At 38.7% G+C, this 23,932-nt stretch overlaps 1 protein-coding gene across 2 annotated transcripts in view; it reads left to right on the forward strand.

Moving 5' to 3' along the window:
• Nucleotides 1–23,932, forward strand: part of NECAB1 (N-terminal EF-hand calcium binding protein 1) — a 197,788-nt gene that overhangs the window by 129,643 nt on the left and 44,213 nt on the right. For both annotated transcript variants that reach the window (XM_003999959.6, XM_011291311.4), the window contains exon 6: nt 17,242–17,378. In XM_003999959.6, the coding sequence (XP_004000008.3) occupies nt 17,242–17,378 (137 nt within the window). The remainder of the gene's footprint in view (nt 1–17,241; nt 17,379–23,932) is intronic.

A 23,932-nucleotide genomic window follows, 5' to 3' on the forward strand; every position in this document is an offset into this window, starting at 1 on the left:
ACATAAAGTAATTCGTAGAAAGTAATTAGCGACATCTGTTATGGCAGTAATGGAGTAATAGTTCCTTGAAAAATCCTCTTATTTATACAAAATAAAAATGATGGACACAATATACTTTTTTAATTCATAAATGTGTCAATTACCTGGAAAGAAAGTAAAGGTTCCTGATAGGCCAATATCTAAGTGAAAGACAGACCTCAAAGAAATAAGCAGTTCTGGGAAGCTGGCTTTAACCCAGTGACCTTTTACTTGACTTTTTGAGACTTAAAGAACAACACGAGAAAGAGAGAAAGCCTAGCCATGCTCCCAAGGAGGCTGTCCAAGAAGAGACCCATCTGCATGTTAAGAATTCCAATAAGAGACTAACTGCATAAACTTGGAACACAAAGAGTTTCACTCTTTACAACAAGGAAAATTACCTCTAATTATCCTCCGCACTGAATAAACAAAGGGTAGCCGAGAATTATAACTACAAGTCAGCCCTCGTGAATTTTCAAGCCACATTTAAACTTCCTGTGTAGTGGGGTGTAGTGGGAGTAGCCTCAAGCTAAGAATTTAATTTAAAATTATTCCAAAATAAGGTACCCCTAGGAACTAGACACAAATAAAATCAAAAATCCTCTTTTAATCTTCTTTTAATCTTGTCCAATAAGTTTCAAAGATTAATCTTGCAAGTAATATGTAGCAATATTATAAAAACATTTCAACTCATAGTCCAAAACTGTATACACTGAAAATATCAGGGAATAAATATATTAATATATTCATATAAGTTTATGGTGGGGTTAAAAATGTGAGAAATTGGGCAAGAGTATACAAAAAAGACCAAGAAATTTTGAGAAAGAACCAAAACAATTGGTATGAGTGAAGTATATATAATAACTGAAATTAAAACATCAGGATACCAGTTTAAAAGTAGATTAGATATAGTGGGAAAGAGAATAAGGGAACTTGAAGGTAGAATTGAAGATATCACACAGAATATGGTTCAAAGAGACAAAAATCTAGAAAATATGAGATTAAGAGACAAAGAATTGAGTGAGAAGTTAAAACATAGAATCATCATTCTAGGAGGAATGAATAAGACAGTTCAGCAAGAAAAAATCAATGTAAAACAGAAATTGTATATCTTCAAACCAATAGAAGATCTGTAGAAATCTAACTTGTGATAATTTTGGCAAAAAAAGTATGGAAAAAGAGTAAAGATTTAAGAGGTTTTTTATATTAGAAAATGTAACTTTGGCATAGCATAGGATTTCATAAACAAGATTTAGAACACAGTAATATATCTGTGTATATATTGATACACAGTATAATAGTATAACTGATCACTTTCACTTTAATATATTCAAGAAGATCTATACTTCAAAAGATGGCACTGAGAGGGAGACAGCCAAAGCATAAGAGACTCTTAAAAAACTGAGAACAAACTGAGGGTTGATGGGGGGTGGGAGGGAGGGGAGGGTGGGTGATAGGCATTGAGGAGGGCACCTGTTGGGATGAGCACTGGGTGTCGTATGGAAACCAATTTGACAATAAATTTCACATAAAAAAAAAAGATAGCACTTAGAATTTGAAAAAAAAAAAAACAAAAAGCAGGAGAATGTATTTGTAAAACTCAGCTATCAAAGGACTAGTATCAAGAACATTTAAAGATGTTCTGTAAATCAATAAGGAAAAATAAGAACATATCATAGAAAAAATAAGGCAAAAATGCAGGACCAGTAACTTTAAAAGGGAGCCGGGGAAAGTCCAATATAGTCTGTGAAAAATTGTGAAGGTCCAATATAGCCTTTATTTGCTGAAAGTCTAAAATGAAATTTCAGATGATTTGTCTAAGCTAGTGGAGGACTTTAAGAGACCCATGAAAAATATTCATCACTTTTACCCTGGAGTTTAAGGGACTTTGGGAGAGATTCACCACTTACTTGTGGTGAATTCTAAAAGCGAGAGCTGATGATTGGAATTTCTTCTGCCTTGTGGCAGATAGAAGAGCACATCTACTGGTGTAACAGCTGCATGTCCAGAGGGAGCTGGAACAAGGATTTATTCATGCTGTTTCAGCTGTAGGTTCCTCAGGAGGGAAGAGAAAATAAAATATTAGTACTTCGGTTATTTAAGAAGTTTTATTATATTGCATTCAAGTGCTGATATCTCTTTTATTTATTCTGCTTGGCATCTGCTATGATTCCAGAATCTGAGATGTCATACCCTGGTTCAGTGCTGCAAAATTTTCGGCTGTTGCCTCTTTTCAGTTTTCTTTGCCCACCTATTAGAATTGTGTAGAAAGTTAGATCCTTTCCCTTTCTCTGTCTCTTTTATTGCATATTGTCCATCTTTGTCCTTCAATTTGGTAATTACTTCAGATTTATATTCTAATTCCCTAATTCTCTCCTTATCTGTATCTAATCTCATATTTAACCTAGCCATTGAGTATTTAATTCCTTTTTTCAAAGTTCTTTCTTGCTTCCTTTGAAATCTGCCTGCCTCTCTGTTATAATCTCTCTTTCCTTTCTCATGTTTCAACTACTTTTTTTTTTTTTAATTTCTTTGATCATTGAAGCATGTTTCTGGTCTTTTTTAGGATTCTTTTTTTCTTTGTGCAATATGGATACATGGTTAGACTGAAATTTTTTCAGCTGTGAATTCATACTTGTATGATTAAATCTTTGGGTATTCTGAGAAATCTGGTTTGATAATGTATATCCTAAACAGAGAATATATTTTTTATGATAGGTGGCCCAGGATATTACTAATACAGAAGTACTTTAAATTAATCTCTCAGTTTAGGGATCTCCTGGATCCTGCAGGTAGAGATATTGAACTTCAGACTCTAATGTGGACTAGCTTTGGTTATAAGTTTTCAAGAATTTTTTGTATTCATAGCTAAGCCTGAGACAAAATGTCGTCTTCCTTTGTTTATGGGCAATAATGATCACTTCTGTGTTCCAAATCCAACCCTCCACCTTGACTCATCTCCTCCCCAAAATTATTACAATCTGAAACTTGAAGCTTCTGGCTACAGAAATGCTTACAGTACAGCAAGGATTTCAGTGCTAGATTATAGTCTGTGGGTGTTTCCTGTTCATAGTATGTGTATCTGTTTCCTGTTCATTTGGGGCACTGTTGGGTTTTTTCTTACTTTCTTAGAAGCTTGGCTATACTTTTGAAATATTTGTCATACTTTTAATAATTTTGTAAAAGAAGTATTTTTTAGGAAATTTAACAAGTTCTGTTAACAAAAGCAGAGCTTCCAGTAAATTTTTTAATGTACTACCTTCCAATTTACCAGTTTGAAAATAAGATATTCAGAATTGATTGTAAGTAATCTGTATAATCATCTAGAAGACTTTTTTTTAGAAAAGAGGATCTAGGTAGGTTTTTATAATCCATTGTTCTGTTATGTGTGTTTCCTGTATAGTTCCCCATATATTTTTAATCCTCTAGGAATCAGGGGGTCTTTATTATTTGAAATCCACCTAGGGTGTGCGTATGTATCAGCAAGTTGCATTATTTTAGTGACCTTATACCCTAGAAACACTTCTACCATGAATGCCTAACTTATTCCTCTGGATGCTTAGGAAGATTTCAACTAAGCCTGTCTAGATATTTCTAAAGCAAGCCAGGAGACTTTGCCACAAACCCAGTTTTAAGAAAGGCAAGTCGTGGCTGTGATTTCAGCCTGTAGCCAGTTCCTTCTTGCATTGACCGTTTTCTTGACTCTGTAGCAGAAATGTTCAGTGTTGTCTCTCAGTATAATATCTTTAAAATGTGAAAGACATAACAGGATGAAACTAAGGTACAAAGAGATCATCTGTATTCTTGTTGTTAGTCATTACCATATTGAAATGTGGCAAAACCCTGTATTTCATCAATCTCTAAGATGTGTATTTTTTCATTTTTTAATATCTATGCAGTTGGGATACAAACTTGCACTTGATGGTATAACACTGAATTACAGATATTTTTATTTCCTAGTGGTGTACAAAATACAAAAAAAAAAGATGCATGTTATAATTAATGGCACTTCATATTTAATGAAATACAACATTTGTAATTATTTCAGTCCCACTGGTGAAAATACTTGCCTATTTATTATTCTGAAGAAGTGATCTATTACCAGTGATATTTCTTCCTTTACAAAAAGTTACTGGAATGTTTTGGTATTCTATTTATAAGTGAGCCACAAATGCAAATGAAATCCAAAAATGTGTCAGTACTCATATATATTAAGCATCTACTATTTCCCATATATTCTGTTTGTAAATGCTCCTAATATTTTAAAACTCTTTTTTCCTCTGTCATAGAGTTTGTTTAGACCAAAGATAAAGATATTATGTCTTTGAAAGCTGAAAGATCACAAATGACGTTTGAAGATGTATTTGTCTCTGAAAAATTCAGTAACTTAGACATACTAACTCCACATATTTTAAGATTGTGGTTAAAATAGAACTATCCATCTGACACATAACACTGTTTAGAAGGAGTCAGATTACAAGTGCATGTTACCCTTGAGGTATTACATGTGCTTAAAAATGATATTCAAAGAAAAGCGTGTGAGTTATAAGGTAGAAAGCAGCATATTTATGGGGAAGAAATTTTAATGATCTTCTATTAACAACATCAACAAACATAAATTTAGCCCAAATCATGTGTAAATATAGCTCTGTGCTCTTCATACTGAAAAATTTAACATTTGGTTCTATGTTACACTCCAGAAAAATACAGGCTAGCAGTTGAGCAGATAGTATATGAGAGGTGATAAAAATTACTAATTTGGAAGTGTTTACAGATTTTCTTGTCCTGGTGCCTGCCAAAGACTTCTGTATTTTATAGACCTTATCTTTCTACTCCCACAGTCTCTCAAAAATATGAGGCTAGTGTATCTCTACCAGGCTGGTTCCTACACATATCTTACCTTTTATAAAAATAAAATGAAAAGGAGGAAAGTCACAAAAATCACATGTAGAACCTAATGATTATAGGCAAACACTCTTTAAACCCCCACCCAGATCAAAACCCAAACCTACCAGCACCCCCAGATCTTCCATGTGCCTTGTCCCAATTGTCTTCTCTCCACCTGGATATAACGACCAAACAGATTTCTTCTAGTAATCATTCCTTTGCATGGTATTACGGTTTCATCACACTGATATTCGTCTCTAAAATCTTTACTTTAGTTGTGCCCATTTTAATGTGTGTTAACATCTCTTTGAATTTACAGGTAACCCTGCAATTCTTTAGAGAGGTGCTCATAGTCTAGATTTTGCTGATTGCCTTCTCATGGTGCAGTTCACTTTCTTCTGGCATAAAAATGTTGCTTTTGGAAAGTCTCACGGTGATCCAGTTTTGGGTGGTTTTTTTTTAATATTGTTTAATGTTTATTTTTGAGAGAGAGCGAGAGAGAGAGAGAACAAGCGGGGGAGAAGAAGACAGAGAGGGAGACCCAGAATCCAAAGCAGGCTTCAGGCTCCAAGCTGTCAACACACAGCCTGATGTGGGGCTTGAACCCACGAACTGTGAGATCGTGACCCAAGCCAAAGTCAGTCACTTAACCAACTGAGCCACCCAGGCACCCCTGGGTTTGTTTGTTTTTTTTTTTAACCCCACAAGTCATTTGCTCTTTATGTCTAAGTGCGCAAAGAATTTGTTTCTTTGGCTTTTAAAGCCCAATAATTTTATAGAAATGTGCCTTGATGTTTGTTCTGAGCTGATATTGTTAGGTATATGGTGTGCTTTGGTCAATCTAAAATTCTCAATAGGCAGGAATTAATAAGCAAAAGCATTTATTTGGGAGCAAATAATTGCCATTTGGGGTACACAGATTTGGGTAGCAATCCAAATAGTGTCCCCCTAGGGAGCAAGATTCAGGGATTTTTAATGACAAAATGATAATGCCCTTATAAGTTGTTTAGAAAGAATTTTGATTGATGTTGGGTACAGAACACTAATCTTACCTAAACATAATTAGTTGCTAAGGCTATCACTAAGCAAGAGTCTCATACAGTGCCAAGTTATAGGTGTTCTTGCAGAATCCTTGATTATCCGTGGTTTGGTCCAGTTCAAAAGTTCATGGTTCCACCTATGAGATGGTATGCATAAGGCTCACCTCCTTAATGATCTTCCGACTCCATTTTACAACCCTTGTCATCCATGACTTCATTTTATTTCACCTTTCACACTTTGAATATCTACTTTCAAGTCTTCATATTTCAGAAAAGCATTCTTAGGGTGCCTGGGTGGCTCAATCAGTTAAGCATCTGACTCTTGATATCAGCTTAGGTCATAATCTCGCAGTCATGATATCAAGCCCTGAGTCAGACTCTGTTCTGACAGAGTGGAACCGCTTGGGATTTTTTCTCTCCCTATCTCTCTGCCCCTCCCCAACTCATGCTTGCTCTCTCTCAAAAAAAAAAAAAATTAATTAATTAAAGCATTTTTGAATAATAGAGTCTAGTGTTGGCACTGTTCCTGTAATGGTTTCGGTACTTCTTTAAGAACGCTAGGGGCACCTGGGTGGCTCAGTTGGTTGAGTGTCCAACTTCGGCTCAGGTCACGGTTCGTGAGTTTGAGCCCTACATCGGGCTCTGTGCTGATAGCTCAGAGCCTGGAAGCTGCTTCGGATTCTGTGTCTCTGTCTCTCTCTGCCCCTCCCCCGCTCATTCTCTCTCTCTCAAAAGTAAATAACCATTAAAGAAATTTAAAAAAAAAGAACTCTATTATAGTGTGTTGAGTATTCTTTGTCTTCAATATTTGTCATTTTTTCTCCAGTCTTTTTGCTTTTCCTTATTTCCTTTTGATTTTTAAAGGACTGCCTCCTTTTTATTTTTATTTATTAAGGTATTATCTGTTATGTTTATGTGTTCTTGTGTTCCTTCTAATTTAGACTTAATTTATGAAATAATTTTCTTCTATGTCTAATTCTTTTCTGAATTTTGTCACCTTGTTTCTGAGAAAATCTGATTCTTGTTGTTCTTTCATTTTTTTCAGTTTCTTTTCTCCATTCTTTTCTCATTTTAAAATACTTAGTTATACTTTTCATCTGTTTTGTGAACTTTGTCTTTCTGGTGTGCTTTCATTGTCTGCAGTAATGGTGTTCTGCTCTTTAATTTCCATTTTCTTATAATACATTATATAAAATTGAACCTTAATACTTTTCTGTAGCCCACTTTAAAAAAATACTAATTTTCCTGAATTTTTAAAAGATGCCTATGTACATAATACTTTTTCTGGCTTCACAGAGCTCCCTTGTCAGAGGCTGTCTTGTAGTATTGAAAAAATTTAGTGACTTTCCCTCTGAGAGTTCCTGGCTCTGTTACTCTCCCCTCCTTTTAAGTGAATCTTCTTTTCTTTAAAATCTCTGTGACCCTGTCCTGCTCAGCTTTGATTTGACTCCCCACCGTTTCCCTTCAATGTGGGGCCCTCCTAGCTTACAGTATTAGCTAGTTGATTTTAAGAGTCCACGGGTCCTCCACGGTTCCAGCCCTATAGGCTTTACCAGGATATTTATGTTCACCCACTTTTGGATAAAACTCTTTCCAGGTTTAGCTGATGTTCTCAAGTTAGCTAATTATGCTTTCTAGTGAATATTTGTTAGCTGTCTTGGAGTCCTTCTGTCCTCAGGTCTGTCACACAGCCCATTACTTCCCTTTGTTTCTTCCTGTATACCCAGTGGTACCATGCCGTGCAGATTTTGTGCCTGTCAGCGATTTTATTCCTACCCACTTGTAATTTGAGTTTCATGATAATACCTTCAAATCTCGTTTTGTTGTATTTGTTGTTGGTGGGGGTTTTGTTGTTGTTCTTATCTGTTTGCTCTGCCTTTATGAGTGGATTCCAGGAGTTTCAAAAGCTATGCCACCAATGTGGCCATCTTCCCCAAATCCTCCTGTTATGATTTTTCTAGGTTCTACACTTCTGTGATGCAGAATAAGGGAATTGGCCCAGGTGACTAGAACCAGACTTATAGTGGCTTCACCCATATACATACAAAGATCTGGGGGAGAAAAAGGGAAAAGGAAATAAAATCAGGTTAGAGACTGAAAAGGAATTTTGAAGAGGGTCTGGAAAATGAAATGATCTGGAAGAGGATATGGCTTAAAGAATTCAGAGGTTATAAATAGGAATGCAAGAAGTTGGGTCCCCTGTGCTATCCTTGATGAGAAATAAATCAAGAATAGAAACATTTTTTAATTTCTTTTGCAGGTGAACTTCACATTTTGTTTTGTTTTGTTTGTTGGTTGGCTTTTGTGGTTTTTTTTCTTCTAAGATTTTATTTAAATTCAAATTAGTTAACATGTAGTATTGGCTTCAGGAGTAGTTTGAGTGTTTGTTTTCTGTTGTTAAGAGTCTCTGATGGTTTGCTTGCCTCTGTTTTTCCCCCTTCCCTTATCTTCATCTGTTTTGTTTCTTAAATTCCAAGTGAGTAAAATCAAATGGTAATTGTCTTTCTCTGACTGACCTATTTTGCTTAGCATAATACACTCTAGCTCCATCCACATTGTTGCAAATGGCAAGATTTCATTCTTTTTGATGGCTGAGTAATGTATACCTTTATCCATTAATCAGTTGATGGATATTTTGGGCTCTTTCCATGATTTGGCTATTGTTGATAATGCTGCTATAAATGCTGGGGTGTCCCTTGGTATTTGTATATCCTTTGAATAAATAGGTAGTACTGCAATTTCTGGGTCATAGGGTAGTTATATTTTTAATTTTTTTAATAGTTTATTGTAAAGTTAGCTAACATACAGTGTATACAGTGTAGTCTTGGCTTTGGCAGTGATTCCTATGGTTCACCACTTACATACAACACCCAGTGCTCATCCCAACAAATGTCCTCCTCAATGGCCATCTCCCATTTTCCCTGAACCCCCAGTCCCATCAACCCTCAGTTCTTTGTATTTAAGAGTCTCTTATGGTTTGCCTCCCTCTCTATTTGCAACTTATTTTTCCTTCCCATCCCCTATGTCTTATGTTAAGTTTCTCAAATTCCAGATATGAGTAAAAACATATAATACCTGTCTTTTTCTGACTTATTTCACTTGGCATAATACACTCCAGTTCCATCCACATTGTTGCAAATGGCAAGATTTGATTCTTTTTCATCACCGAGTAGTATTCCATTGTATGTATATACCACTTCTTTATCCATTCATCATCTGAGTGACATTTGGGCTCTTTCCATAATTTGGTTATTGTTGGTAGTGCTACTATTAACATTGTGATATATGTGCCCCTACAAATCAGCACTCCTGTAGCCTTGGGATAAATTCCTAGTAGTGCTATGGCTAGGTCGTAGGATAATTCTATTTTTAATTTTTCGAGGAACCTCCACACTGTTTTCCAGAGTGGCTGCACCAGTTTGCATTCCCGCCAACAGTGCAAGAGGGTTCCCATTTCTCCACATCCTCGGCAACATCTGTTGTTTCCTGAGTTGTTAATTTTAGCCATGTAACTGATGTGAGGTGGTATCTCATTGTGGTTTTGCTTTGTATTTCCCTGATGATGAGGGATGCTGAGCATCTTTTCATGTGTCTGTTAGCCATCTGGATGTCTTCTTTGGAAAAGTGTCTATTCATGTCTTCTACCCATTTCTTCACTGGTTTGTTTTTCAGGTGTTGAGTTCGATAAATTCTTTATAGATTTTGGATACTAACCCTTTATCTGATGTGTCATTTGCAAATATCTTCTCCCATTCCATCAATTACCTTTTAGTTTTGTTAACTGTTTCCTTTGCTGTGCAGAAGCCATTTATTTTGATGAGGTCCCAGTAGTTCACTTTTGCTTTTGTTTTCCCTGCGTACAGTGATGCGTCTAGTAAGAAGTTGCTCCAACCCATGTCAAAGATGTTGCTGCCTGTTTTCTTCTCTAGGATTTTGATGGTTTCCTGTCTCATATTTAGGTCTTTCACCATTTGGAATTTGTTTTTGTGTATGCTTTAAGAAGTGGTCCAGTTTCATTCTGCATATCACTGTCCAGTTTCTCTAACACCATTTGTTGAAGAGACTGTCTTTTTTCCATTCTTTCCTGCTTTGCCAAAGATTAATTGACCTTATAGTTGTGGGTCCATTTCTGGGTTCTCTGTTCTGTTCTATTGATCTATGTATCTATTTTTGTGTTAGTACCATTCTGTCTTGATCACTACAACTTTGTAATACAGCTTAAAGTCTGGAATTGTGATGCCTCCAGCTTTGGTTTTCTTTTTCAGCATTACTTTGAGTATTTGGGGTCTTTTCTGGTTCCATACAAATTTTAGAATTGTTTGTTCTAGCTTTATGAAAAATGCTGGTGTTATTTTGATAGGCCTTGCATTGAGTGTGTAGATTGCTTTGGGTAGTATAGACATTTTACTTTGTGTCTTCTTCAATTTCTTTCATAAGCGTTCTATAGTTTTCAGAGTACAGATCTTTTCCCTCTTTGGTTAGGTTTATTCCTAGGTATTTTATGGTTTTTAATGCAATTGTAAATGCAATCAATTCATTGATTTCTCTTTTGCTGCTTCATTGTTGGTATATAGAAATGCAACAGATTTCCAAATGGTGATTTTATATCCTGTGACTTTGCCGATTTCATGTATCAGTTCTAGTAATTTTTAGTGGAGTCTCTCAGATTTTCTACGTAGAGTATTATGTCATTTGCAAAGAGTGAAAGTTTGACCTCCTCGTTGCTGATTTGGATGCCTTTTGTTTCTTTTTGTTGATGATTTCTGAGAGTAGGACTATGTTAAACAACAGTGGTGAGAGTGGACATCCCTGTTGTGTTCCCGATCTCAGGAGGAGAGCACTCAGTTTTGCCCATTGAGGATGATATTAGCTGTGGGTCTTTCATATATGGCCTTTATGCTATAGAGGTATGTTCCTTCTGTCCCTACTTTGAGGGTTTTTATCAAGAAAGGATGTTGTAATTTGTCAAATGCTTAATCTTCATCTATTGAGATGATCATAGGTTCTTATCCTTTCTTTTATTAATGTGGTATATATCACATTGATTGATTTGCAGATATTGAACCAGCCTTGCATCCCAGAAATAAATCCCACTTGATGATGGTGAATAATTCTTTTAATGTACTTTTGGATTCGATTTGCTAGTATCTTGTTGAGAATTTTTGCATCCACTGAAATCCACATTTTTAACTGACCCTTCCCAAAGCTTGAATCCCATGAGTCACAGCTTCAATATGGTAAGAAATATGTGTGTAAAAGTTACACATTTCTGAATAAGAAAGATAACAGATGTGCAGTACAAAATATATGTAGAAGGAACTCCAAAAAATTAATATTTGTGAAGAGTCTGCTACACACTGAACACCAACCTATAATTATCCCAGCAAAATTCTGAAGTGAACTGTTATCACAGCATTCAAGTTCAGGCCTTGTGAATTTTGAGCCAATTACCTATGCATTACACTTTGTAATATCCGTACTCCAATGGATTGATAGCAATGATGAACATTTATCAGAAACTATAAGCTAGACATGTGCTAGCATGTGCTTAACATGTGCTTTACAGGCTCTATTTCGTTCAATCCTCACTAGTTTATGAGATTGACTGTTCTTACCTGTAGTTAGGGAAACAGGGACTTAGGTTGAATACTTCCCCAAGCTCACACTCCTGTTAAGTAGCATAACACTGATTAGAACTTATGTGTAACTGTCTTCAAACCCAGATTCTTAATCACCACACTGTGTTATTATGATAATAATATGATGAATGCAACCCAAGACTTCATCTGTTAGCTCTTTACCCTCATTTTGGGCCAACTCTCCCACCTTCAAATGCAGGTTTTGGTTTTTTTTTTTGTTTTGTTTTGTTTTTGGTTTTGCCAAAATTCTACTTGTTTGAAGAAGATCACTTCGCAGCAGAATGGGATTCTTCTTTGGGCATAGACATTCAAGGGGCCATATGTTCTTGTTAGAGTCTTCTGTTGTAAAACACAACAATAGAAGGAGCCAGAGGAAAGAAGCCTACATGAAATCAATCTTTGATAATTTCAACATGAGCCCTCTACAGTGGAGTTTGCCATTGTAAAGATGTTAAATTATACAACTCATCTCTAAAGTATTTTCTGCTTTCAAACTATAGAATAGCTAGTTAAGATGGGGCTTCAAAATTGTTGAACTTTATTGGTTATTTAGTAACATTTTATTCCACGATTAGAGCCTTGTTTTTTTTCTTTCACTAACCTGCAAATCTATAATTCCTTGAATCCTTGGGGATCTGCATGTGAAAATATTGTAATCTCTCATTTTGCTCTCTAAAATTTCTAAAGACCTATCTGGAATTAACCTCAGTCAATTTTTAAGACTCTGAATTAAGGGCCAGTTACTTATTTATTTATTTTTTATTTTTTAAGGGTTAAATTTGATATAGTGCTCTCCCAGTTTAAAAGAAAAGTCATTTAAAATGAAAGTCTAAGAATGTCTAAAGAAATATGACATAGATAAAGCAGTGTAAACCAGCTACTATTTTTTAATTTTTTTTCAACGTTTATTTATTTTTGAGAGATAGAGGCAGAGCACGAGTTGGGGAGGGGCGGAGAGGGAGAGGGAGACACAGAATCTGAAACGGTTTCCAGGCTCTGAGCTGTCAGCACAGAGCCCGACGACATGGGGCTTGAACTCGGGAATGGTGAGATCATGACCTAGGCCAAAGTCGGACGCCCAACCAACTGAGCCACCCAGGCGCCCCCAGTTACTGTTTTTAAAGGGCAACAGTTTGCGGGGGAGTAGAAAAAGAAAAAGATACCCTTATCCTTGTAGAAGTGAAGTTTTTCCTGTTACAGAAGCAGGCACAGACATCTCACACAAGAACAGGGATAGCTGCAGGGCTTAGATCAAAAGGAAGTCAGAAGCCCTCCCCCCCACCCCACCCAAGTCCGATTGCATCTGATCTCATAAACAAGAAGACACTGAGGCTGGATGTCACCGACCTGATTAATTTTCAAGTAGGGCAAATACAAACAGGGAAGACTGATGCTCTGATTTTCCTAATTAACTCAGATGATTCATGGTGGGTTAATAGCCGGAATCTCTGCTCTTCCATCACCCTGATGGGCAGGGGCTTGCTTTCTGAGAAATGATCTGACAATTAAGATGCACAGGCAGTGCCCTAAGAAACCTGATATTTAAAGGACTGTGCTTCTAATGCTAGGGTTTTTACTTGAATAAATCCTCACCCTGTCCCAGCTCCATATAAAAGAAATAGGCGGATTGTTCACAGTGTGGCTTTCCAAAGGCACAAACGGAAATATTAATGCTAGTTTGTTAACAATTTCCGCTTCAAGATTAAATGACAGTTGTCAAAGACATGAATAAACAGTATTGGGATCTGAGAAACATATAATTAACCTTCATTTGCCTATAACCTTTCCAATAGACATAAAGGACTAAACTGTTTTTGAAAAAAGTGGCAGAATCTGGATATCAGGTCCCATCTGTACGTGTTTTTGCTGCTTTCGTAGACGAGTGGATGTTCTTTCTGCCAGTTTCTCGCCTTCTGGATTTTGCTCAAAGGAATGTGTGTCTTAAGCCAACATACTAGTCTTCGGGGAGTTCAGCATGCAAAGACCCCTTTTTGTACCTGCACAACCAACACATTTGTTGAGAATAAAGAGGACCAGGCTTTGACATTTTCCGCTTGTTATCTATTTAATTTTCCATCTGCTTCTTTTGCCACCACCTTCCAAAGGAACATCTGCTGCACGTCCCAGAGAAGGAAAGGGGGATTGAATCCATGCCACCTGGGTCTGCAGTCCTAAACCTTGGGATTCAGATGAAGGGAAGGAAAGAAGACTAACACATGGTCCAGAAAATGAAATGAGGACAGTCTGTTAAGAACAAAGCTTTATTTCCATTTATTGCAGAGCCCACACGACCAGACAGGCTGGACGGCAGTGTCTGCCCCTGGCAAGGGTGAGAGGCAGGGGGAAGCAGCTGGTGCCTGGGGGAAGGCAAAAATAGTTTCTGATGCCCAGATACGTCCTCTGGTGCCTGAATCTACAGGTAGCGTCCTGTTGTGCACATACCCTTTAAACATTTAAGCACCATGCTATGAGCTGGGCTTTGTTCTGGGCATTCTGGAGGCAGAGATGATTATAAGGTATATTTCCTACCTTTATGGGTTCTTTTAATGTGTATTTATTTATTTTAAGAGGGAGAGAGAGAGAGAGAGAGCACATGTACAAGTGGGAGAGAGGCAGAGAGAGGGAGAGAGAATCCAGGCAGGCTCCGTGCTGTCCCTCAGAGGCGGACATGGGGCTCAGTCCCACGAACCATGAGATCATGACCGGAGCCAAAATCAAAAGTCAGAAGCTCAACTGATTGAGCCCCCCAAGCACCTCTTATTTCCCACCTTTAAAGAGCTCGCCTGGGATGTGGGAGATGGGCAAGTAGAACAGCATTATAATATACAGTGATAAATTGCATATTAACCAGTTCCTCTGGCTCGGAACACAGAGAAGGGAAAGGAAGTGTGCCTAATCCCACGAAGCAAAGTGGTAGATCAGGGAAAGGAAAGGCTCTACCAAGGCGGTGCCATGAGTAGAGTCTGGAAGGATAAACAGGAATATTAGAAAACAAGCTGTTTTAGGGGTGCCTGGGTGGCTCAGTCGGTTGAGCGTCAGACTTCAGCTCAGGTTATGATCTCACAGTTCGTGAGTTTGAGCCCTGTGTTGGGCTCTGTGCTGACAGCTCAGGGCCTGGAGCCTGCTTCCGATTCTGTGTCTCCCTCTCTCTCTGCTCCTCCCCTGCTCACACTCTGTCTCTCAAAAATAAAGATAAAGAAAGAAAAGAAAAGAAAAGAAAAGAAAAGAAAAGAAAAGAAAAGAGAAAAGAAAAGAAAGAGGCTCTTTTCTCATGATCCAGGAGTGGTAGCACGTAACAGCCAATCTTTGTATTGACTCAAAGAACTGAGTCCCCCAAAACCTTAACCCCATCTCCCACCCCTCTCAATGTCAAGGCATCAGCCATTCACAGTGTATTAGCTGGTTGTGCCACCTCTTAATGTTGTCTGAAGAGTCACTAGTGACGACAGCAAACTCTCATCAGAGGGAGACAGATGTCTCAGTATCAAAATCACTTCTTACTTTGCTGCCGTGGAATAGCCAGTTGTCAGATTTTAACTGTCCTTAAGTATTGCACTCAAACGTCACCCAAATCGTAATATGTTAAGACCACAGTAGCTAATGCAATCAATTTTTAGACTTAGAGGAGTTTCTCTACAATCAAATATTGAGTGAGTTATCTGTTGTGGGCACCATGAGGCCCACAGAGGTATAAGGTGTGACCTTTGAGTCTAAGAAGCTAAAATCTGATTGCAATGATATGCAATTAGTTCTATCATTCTAACGTGACACATACTTAGCATTTAACTGAGGAAAGAGCCAGGCTGATGGGACAATGCGTTGCTCAGTAAATGTATGCTTCACCTTACAGGCTGTCTCTGAATAGGTATAAAACTTCATAGTTTGGCTTTGGATTAGTCGTGGTGTATACTGAGATGCAAATGTAACTGGCATAATCTCTGACTACACCATTACGCTGTCTTGGCATTTTAATAAATTGTTTTTATTTAAAAAAATGTTTTAAATAAATTCTATTTTAAAAATATGCTTTCTCAAAAGGGAAATGACTAGGGGGAAAGAATCAAGCACATGCCTTTTTTTCTATCACATTTTCTTCTCAAAAGAAAGTTTTTCTCAGTTAAAAAAAAACACATCGAGAAATAATTTTTTGAAGTTTTTATTGCTGCTGAGTAGCAATCTGTTTGACAAAACTAAATATGTGGTGTGTTTTTACCTTGAATTAACTCACAAAAACTCTTAGGTTCTTATAAGCATGTAATGTTTTGGTTTATGGTTAGTTTCTTAGGTGGAGTTTAAAGGCATGAAAATTTTTACATTTCAAATCGGATCATTAGATAGGGTAGATAAGGGAATTTTCTGTGTTCACCTACAAGAGTGCACTTAAAAAGAAACTGATAATTGAGGCATTTAATGATTTCAAAATAGGAATGAAATGAAGGTTTCTAGGGCAGTAGGCGGTTCTGCTGTCAGAAGAAAATTTCCAAAGTCATTCCCATCAGGAAGCCACAATCCAGTATTTCCTAATTCCGAGTTGCTGGAAACACAGACCATTTTGAGATGGAATATATGCCTGAGTTACAGCCTGACTTGTAAATGAGAAAACTGAGACCCAGAGAGATTAAATAACTACATCTTGGTTTTTCTGAGTTTCCAGCCATGACAGGAGATGTCCCCGCACCTCGTAACTTCCGGCATTATCTTGTCACGGTCACTCCTTTCAGTTTTGTATTTTCAACTGTGAAAAGTCATCTAGGGACAGAGCTAGATAAATCTGCTTCTTAGCTGAACTTGTATGTATCATTCCCACCCAATAATCTAGAAAATGAGGTTTCACTGGCTGGTCTCATGCCATGAAAGAGTGGCTTGGGCAGCTGGATTCCATGCCAACCTGATTTTCATTTCTTTCCTGGTTCTCCCTGAGACTGTAGAAGAGAACAGCAGGTAGCACCACGTACAGCCCACCTGTCTCCCAAAACTAAACTTGGCAAGTACGGCTATTCTGTAAGCAATGATCTCCGGGTAGACTTGGGGCTGTTTGAAGGAACAGTGCTTTTGTGGCATTTAGATACAATTGAGCTTCAGGTAGGTTCGTGAGGGAGGGACATAAGCAGATTTAGCAAACTGTTTAAATATTCCATGCCTAACATTTTCTGAGTTTGGGGATAACTACACATAATTTCCTTTGGCTTCAGTATAATACAGATCAGGCATAATAAATACATCAAGAGGGAACTAAGCCAGTTGCTGAAACGTGACTTCATTTAGTTGATAATGGAGAAAATACATGATGGTGTGGTTGTTACTTAAATGAAGCACAGAACAAGCTGAGTTAATCACATTCCAACCTTTTTTTTTCTCCAGAGAATATTCTTTTCCTTTTATACATATGCCTGTTCCATAATTCTGCTTGTTTTGTCCTTTTTCCTTATGTTGATGCATGTGCAGTGGAAGATGAGAGATATTCCTGTGGTCTCTGCAGCTCTTGTATTCAACTGCTGGTGGGTGAATAGCGCTCTGCCCCAGCCTCCAGGGCCAACATGTCTGCCTCTGTTTCTCCTCGAGGATTGATCTGAGATTGCTGGGTACATGGGGGAAAACGATTCTTGGATATTTTTTCCTTCCCATACTTGTAACTGCCTTTGTTTGGTCATCTTTAGGACTACCAAGAGGCCTCCAACTTGGAACAATTTGTAACTCGATTTTTATTGAAGGAGACCTTGAATCAGCTTCAGTCTCTCCAGAATTCTCTGGAATGTGCCATGGAAACTACTGAGGAGCAAACCCGTCAAGAAAGGCAAGTTAAATATTTTCATATGGTGTCTTGCTACTTACTGTGAAATACCAGTTGAGGGGCATTCATGCTTAAACTAATGAAAACTAAAAATGAAAATTAATTTAAATGGAATGACAGGAACCACCGTTGGGTTCTTGCCTTATATTTTCCTCTACAAGAGGCCATTCTACTTTTACTGTCCATCGTTTATTCAACAAATTTAAATTGAGGATTTAATAGATGAAGAAGTCTTTAAAAGACACTGCGGTAACATAAAGATACATTTTACAAAGTCCTGACTTTTCAGGAGGCTAAAATCTAATACGTAAATAAGACATGAACAGTAAAACCGTAATGCACGGTGCAAAGTGATACTTATCATACAGAAGGGGAAAAAACTTGGCAAGAATTTAGGAAAAGCAAAAGGTTAAATATGGAGGGAGAGTGAAAGACAATTGTGTGGAATTTCCTGATGGGATTTGGGCTCATCTTGCAAATGAGTATTATGTGAAAATGTGGAAGTGATAGAAAAGAGACCAAGAGGCCAAATGAACTGGATGTACCTGGGGACTTGGGAATAGAATCAGCCTTTTTATTTAAGGAAATAGAGAAAAATGGATGGTAGGAAAAGTTTTCAAAATTCAAGACCACCAAGTAATATCACGGAGAAGATAAGTAATGAGATTATAAAAGCTGTATAAATAAAGGTGCTAATGCTAAAGAGAAACCTGAATTAGAAATGTGTAAAGCAGACATAAAAATTATTCCAACCAACAGTTGGTACTTTCTTGAGTTACCATTGTTTATACCTTGCAAGCTAGAGAAGGGCTTGGCAAAACTCATGCTTATGCAACATATTTTTGCATGTGTTACTTCAAACCTAGATATGTGACCGTCTAACTTTTTGCATTTTAAGTTAGGGAGAACCACACAGTAGCTTTTTTGAACAGGCTGCTAATAAAGTACTCAGTAGGGCCAATTTTTCTAAACAAATTAATGGATACATAATCATTAGGACATCTCAGAGAAACAGTGGAATTTTCAACCATGTGTTTACAATGTCAAAATGAGTGAGCACCACCAAATCCTAACAAAAAAGCCTCTAATCTCCAATCTAATGAGCTTGTGCAGCTGATGAACATGGGTGTGCACTCTTCAATGGATCTGTGGAGCATTTTCACATTATAAACTTCTTTCCACTGCATTGAGTGATTCCATCTCAAATGGCAGGTGTAACAGAGCTTTAGACAAGCAGCCAGCCAGTTCCGCAAGTTTGAGCAGAGGATAACGGAGTATCTTGAAACACAGTGATACTGATTTCAGGTTCCAAACGGGAAGTTAAGGTTGGTTTCTTGGTTATGTCTAGATTTTCTTGTCGCAAAATAGATTCTCCCTTTTTAGAGTCAATTATTAGCCCCCTGGGAAGAGGCCTGCAAAAGTGCTCCCCTTCCCTTCTTCACCTGCATTTTGGGTTTTGTCTATGGTCATCTTCTGCAAACTTGAATTCTACATACACCGCTATATAGTGAATACATAATGAACAGCTGTTTTTTGTGTCAGGCCACAGGCTAGCCTTGACCCCCTGTGAAAGCTACCAACAGCTGCAGCTGTGTTTAATGAGAAAGAATGTGATAATGCAGAACTGAAAGACATTGGAGGACTTATGAATATTTTATTTATAGGTTTCTAGCTCAAACAGAGCCTGGAAGAATAAGAACTATAACAGGTCTGATGTAAATCTGGGTAGTGCTGTTGTACAGGATTTGATTAAGGTACCCAGGGATGCCCACATCCCACCCCAAATCCATGATACTCCACCTGGGGAGGTTTCATTAAAAATAAAGTAAAAAGCAAATAAAAAACTCATTTCCAGTCTGAGTTTGTGCCCATAAATCCAACTTAGAATCTCTGGTGACCCTGATGGAAGAGTGCAAGTTGTGCTCATGTTTAAAAGTGCTGTGTCTCCCCTCCCTAGTTTCGTCTTCGAATCAGCTGGTCACCATAGACCAAAGCCAGGAGAACCCCAGGGGCCCTCATTGGTGGGGAAAAAAACAAGACAGGAAAGATGGCTCTCTTTTTCCTGTGATATCAAGTAAGAGACCAGTAAATAAGCCTCAGAGGAGACAAGACTTGAGCAGGATATTTAGGGTAGATTTAATGGCAGAGAATATTCTCCCTGGGGGGATGGGTCTTCTCACCCACCCCATAGTACCATCTCCTTTCTTCTGGCTGGCTCTTCCCCATTTGCTTGGTCATTGCTTGGACAGCACTGCTGTCTTTATTTCTCCTGCTCCACCACTGTGTATTTCCTCAGTACCCTCTACTTAGACCTACCTACAAACCCAGTCATTTACTTATCTCTCCCATGAGACTTGGAGTTTCTAAACGACAGGGGCTCTGCCTTGTTTCCCTCTACCTGGCACAACTACATGTTCAATATATGAAACTGAACGAATGAAAGGGAATCCCAAATAAAGGGAACCATGTAGAATAGCAGTGGATGAGGACCTGGGACAGTGAAAGTAACCTACCTGGCATGTAAGCCAGGGAAGGTCTTAAATGTTTATTTTTGAGACAGAGACAGAGCGTGAGTGGGGGAGGAGCAGAGAGAGAGGGAGACACAGAAGCCAAAGCAGGCTCCAGGCTCTGAGCTGTCAGCACAGAGCCCAACGTGGGGCTTGAACCCATGAACCGTGAGATCGTGACCTGAACCGAAGTTGGATGCTTAACCGACTGAGCCACCAGGCACCCCTAGAAGGTCTTAAAAGCTAGATACTGCATTTAGATTTCATATGATCCGAGATTGGTGGTTATAAATGAAAGAGAAATGTAATGGAAACATTTAATTTTTTAATGTTTTTCTTTATTTTTTGAGAGACCGAGAAAGAGCATGAGCAAGGGAGGGGCAGAAAGAGAGGGAGACACAGAATCTGAAGCAGGCTCCAGGCTCCAAGCTGTCAGCACAGAGCCCGACGCGGGGCCCGAACTCATGGACTGTGAGATCATGAGCTGAGCTGAAGTTGGACACTTAACCGACTGAGCCACCCAGGCGTCCCAGGTTTTAGGGAATATTAGTCTCATAACAGTATATAGTAAAGATTTGGGAGGAGTTAGAGCTAGGTCAGAGAGGAGAGGTCAAATCAATGTACCCAAAACCTCATCAGTTTTTTGTAACATAAAGGAAGACTCCATGATGCCCTGCATAGTCAACAGCTGGAACCTGCAGAGAACATTAAAAATCCCAGGGTTATAGTAATTTGCTTCCCCTTAAACATCAGTGTTACTTTGAGGCTTAATATTTGTGAAACCTAGGGATACAAAGCCTCTTTGGAATATAGCAAATTTTGAGAAGGCATCTAGTCTAGTTATCAACCCCAGGGAGGAATCACACAGTATCAGTCATCCTGCAGTAATGAGTTAGACATGCAATGTTGGGCAGAATGTCTGTGTCTATTCATGTGAAAATGGCAATTTCAGAGAGAAGGGATGCGTACAGCTGGAATGCCACAGAGGTGAGATTTTCAGATGGTGTTCTACAACACTCTTTGTATCTGTCCTGGCATACTGGTAAATGGGAGCCACTTTAATTCCATGTCTTCTGAAAGTACCTAATAGCCAATGACAAGAATAATCATTATGTTACACTGAAGTTTTCCCTCTAGAGGCCCCTGTCCTCTTATATAAATCTCCATTCCTCACAAACCAGATTTCTGGGAACACAGTTTAATTATATGTGAATTTCTTTTTTATAATGGAATCTGAAAATTTACTCTATTTTCCAAAGTTCTCCTTTATCCAGAGAAATGACTGATTTCCTTCTAGGTTTGGAAGTTATTTTTCTCCTTTTGATGGTTGGCTGTTATAGAAGTCAGGGAAGCTTATAGGTAATTATAAAAGTTCAGACAGTTCATATTCCCTCAGCCTGAACGTAGAGAATAACTAATCTAGTCTCCTATTCTTGTGACCACTGAAATTGATAGAAAGTTGACTTTCCATAGGATGGTCTAGTTAAAGATTGGAGAGTAAACATGATTTCTTTTCCTTCCTCCCTAAACTTTTCAAAAAAGGCATTAACAGTGCCTGGACAAAAAGGAGTCATAAACCTACAAAGATAAGGATAGAGGAACCAGCGAGATAGAAGCTTGGAATATGGAAAGAAAATGAATCTAGTGATGACTGATGTAGAAGCTCTGAGAAATATGAAATATAGACAATGTATGAAGCCAAAATGCAATGTAATGGGTACCACAAAATCTCAGAAAGGCTCAAGGATTGGCTTCACCATGTGCAGTGGGGATGAAGGCAGGGCTAATGTATTGCTGAAAGGTCCACCCAGTGCTGTGTGATGACTCCTCGAGGAAGCCTAGAGATGTTCGTTCTGGAGAAGGTGAACAGATGTACACCTAGCACAGCAGGGGTTAGTACATGATACTAAAAACTGAGGCATTAAGTGAAAGTCTCCATACTGAACGGTGAGCTTTGAAACCCACTCAGAGCACTTACAGCGAGCTTATACACTAGTTGGGGATGCTTCCCTGGCTTTTCTCAGTCCAAGAGAAAGACTTAAAGTACCAAGATATGGTGCCCATAATGAATAGGCCTAGCCAGGCCACTCTACAGTGGAGGCTGTGAGTTGGCAATTGCTCGCTCGCTCTCTCTCTCTCTCTCTCTCTCTCTCTTTGCCTCTCCTGGACAACCAGGAGAACAAATCAAACACAAAAAAAGAAACTTAGAACAAACATATAATCCAGAGAACAGAAGAAGACTCCCCCCCCCAAAATCATCAATACCCTCAGAAAACAGAAAAAATATTGCATTTATGAATTAAGGAAAGGATGCTACTTAAAAATAATAATATTCAAAGCACTCAAAGAACTCTTGGAAATTATGATTGCAGAAATAAGAACCTGTGAGCAAGATTTGGAGATAAAAGTGTGATGACATTTTCAAAAAAAGATGAAATATAAGAAAGAAAAATAATAAAGCTATAGGGTAGTCCAAGAGGTTCAAGATTTGAAAAGTAGTAATTTCAGATAGAGAAAAAAAGGAGAGAAATTACCTAAGAAATAATTCTCAGACAAGGACATGAGTTTCCAAGTTGATAGAACAGACTAAGAGCCCATTACAATGAATTGTAAAATCTGACACCAAGGAATGCCATTACGGTATTTCAGAATACCAGAGACAGAGAAGTGTCTAAAATCTCCCAGACCAAAAACTAGGTCAAACACAGAGGATGAATAAGACACTAGATTTTTTAAATAATGACACTAAAAGCTAGAATGCAGTGAGGCAGCTTTTTCAAAATTTGAGGAGGGGGGCGCCGGGGTGGCGCAGTCGGTTAAGCGTCAGACTTCAGCCAGGTCACGATCTCGCGGTCCGTGAGTTCGAGCCCCGCGTCAGGCTCTGGGCTGATGGCTCAGAGCCTGGAGCCTGTTTCTGATTCTGTGTCTCCCTCTCTCTCTGCCCCTCCCCCGTTCATGCTCTGTCTCTCTCTGTCCCAAAAATAAATAAATGTTGAAAAAAAAAAATTTGAGGAGGAAATGATTTGCAACCTAAAATTCTTCACTCTGACTTCTGGGAAAGATGGCCGAGTAGAAGGATCCTAGGCTCACATAGTCTCATAGATACACCTAAGTAACACCCACATAAGTGTAAATAACCTAGAAAATGACCAGGAGACTGGCAGAACAGACTTTCCACAGATAAATGTAGAGAAGAGGCCACCTTGAAAGTGGTAGGAAGGGTGGAGATACAGTCAGGAGCCAAATAGACCCACTCGACTGTCTGTGGTAGGGAGGGACGCTGTAAGCATGGAAAAGGGAGATGACCGAACTCTGGACCAAGCACCCCAGACACAAGGGACCCACACAGGGAAGATGAACCCCTATAACATTTGGATTTGAAAACCAGAGTGGCTCAACTTCGTTAGTTCTTTGAATTAGTGGGGCTTAACACCTAGAATTAAAAAAAAAAAAAAGATCTGGAAGGCCATAGGAAACTGGGTTCCCGCCCTCAAAGAAACAGCAAAACAAACATCCCTGCTGAGATACAGCATAGAAGCAGCAGTTTGAAAACTGAAGGGAATATATGGGAAGGAGATTTATTTACTAATCTCAAAATGTGTGCTGGAGGAGGAGGGATCTTTGGGAGACTTCTCCAGGAACAAAGGAGTTGGCAAGCATCATTTCCCTCCCACGCACCTCAGAGTAGATATATGGACTCCTTCGGGAATCAGCATAAACACTCTTCATCTAGCTTGTCAAGAGCATGCCCATCACCCATGTTCTTCTGCAGGCCCGTCTGCTGTAATCCAACTTGGCAGGAGTCCAAAATGGTGCTACAGGTGTGGCATTAGGCAAGAATCCAATACAGTGGCCAATGCAAATCCAAAGTTACTTCTGGCCTGGGGAGGGGGAAAGGTAACCACACATACCAGCTCCACTGGGGCCCCAGAAGTGGACTGGGGCAGACATCTAGTCTGACTGCAGGCCCTGCCCACCAACAGAAACCACTCAGTAGACAATATAGGGGGAGTGCCTTGGAGATCAGTGCGACCACAGTTCAGGTAAATG

This window comes from Felis catus, chromosome F2 (genome assembly GCF_018350175.1).
Source record: "Felis catus isolate Fca126 chromosome F2, F.catus_Fca126_mat1.0, whole genome shotgun sequence".
NCBI classification, from domain to species: Eukaryota; Metazoa; Chordata; class Mammalia; order Carnivora; family Felidae; genus Felis; species Felis catus.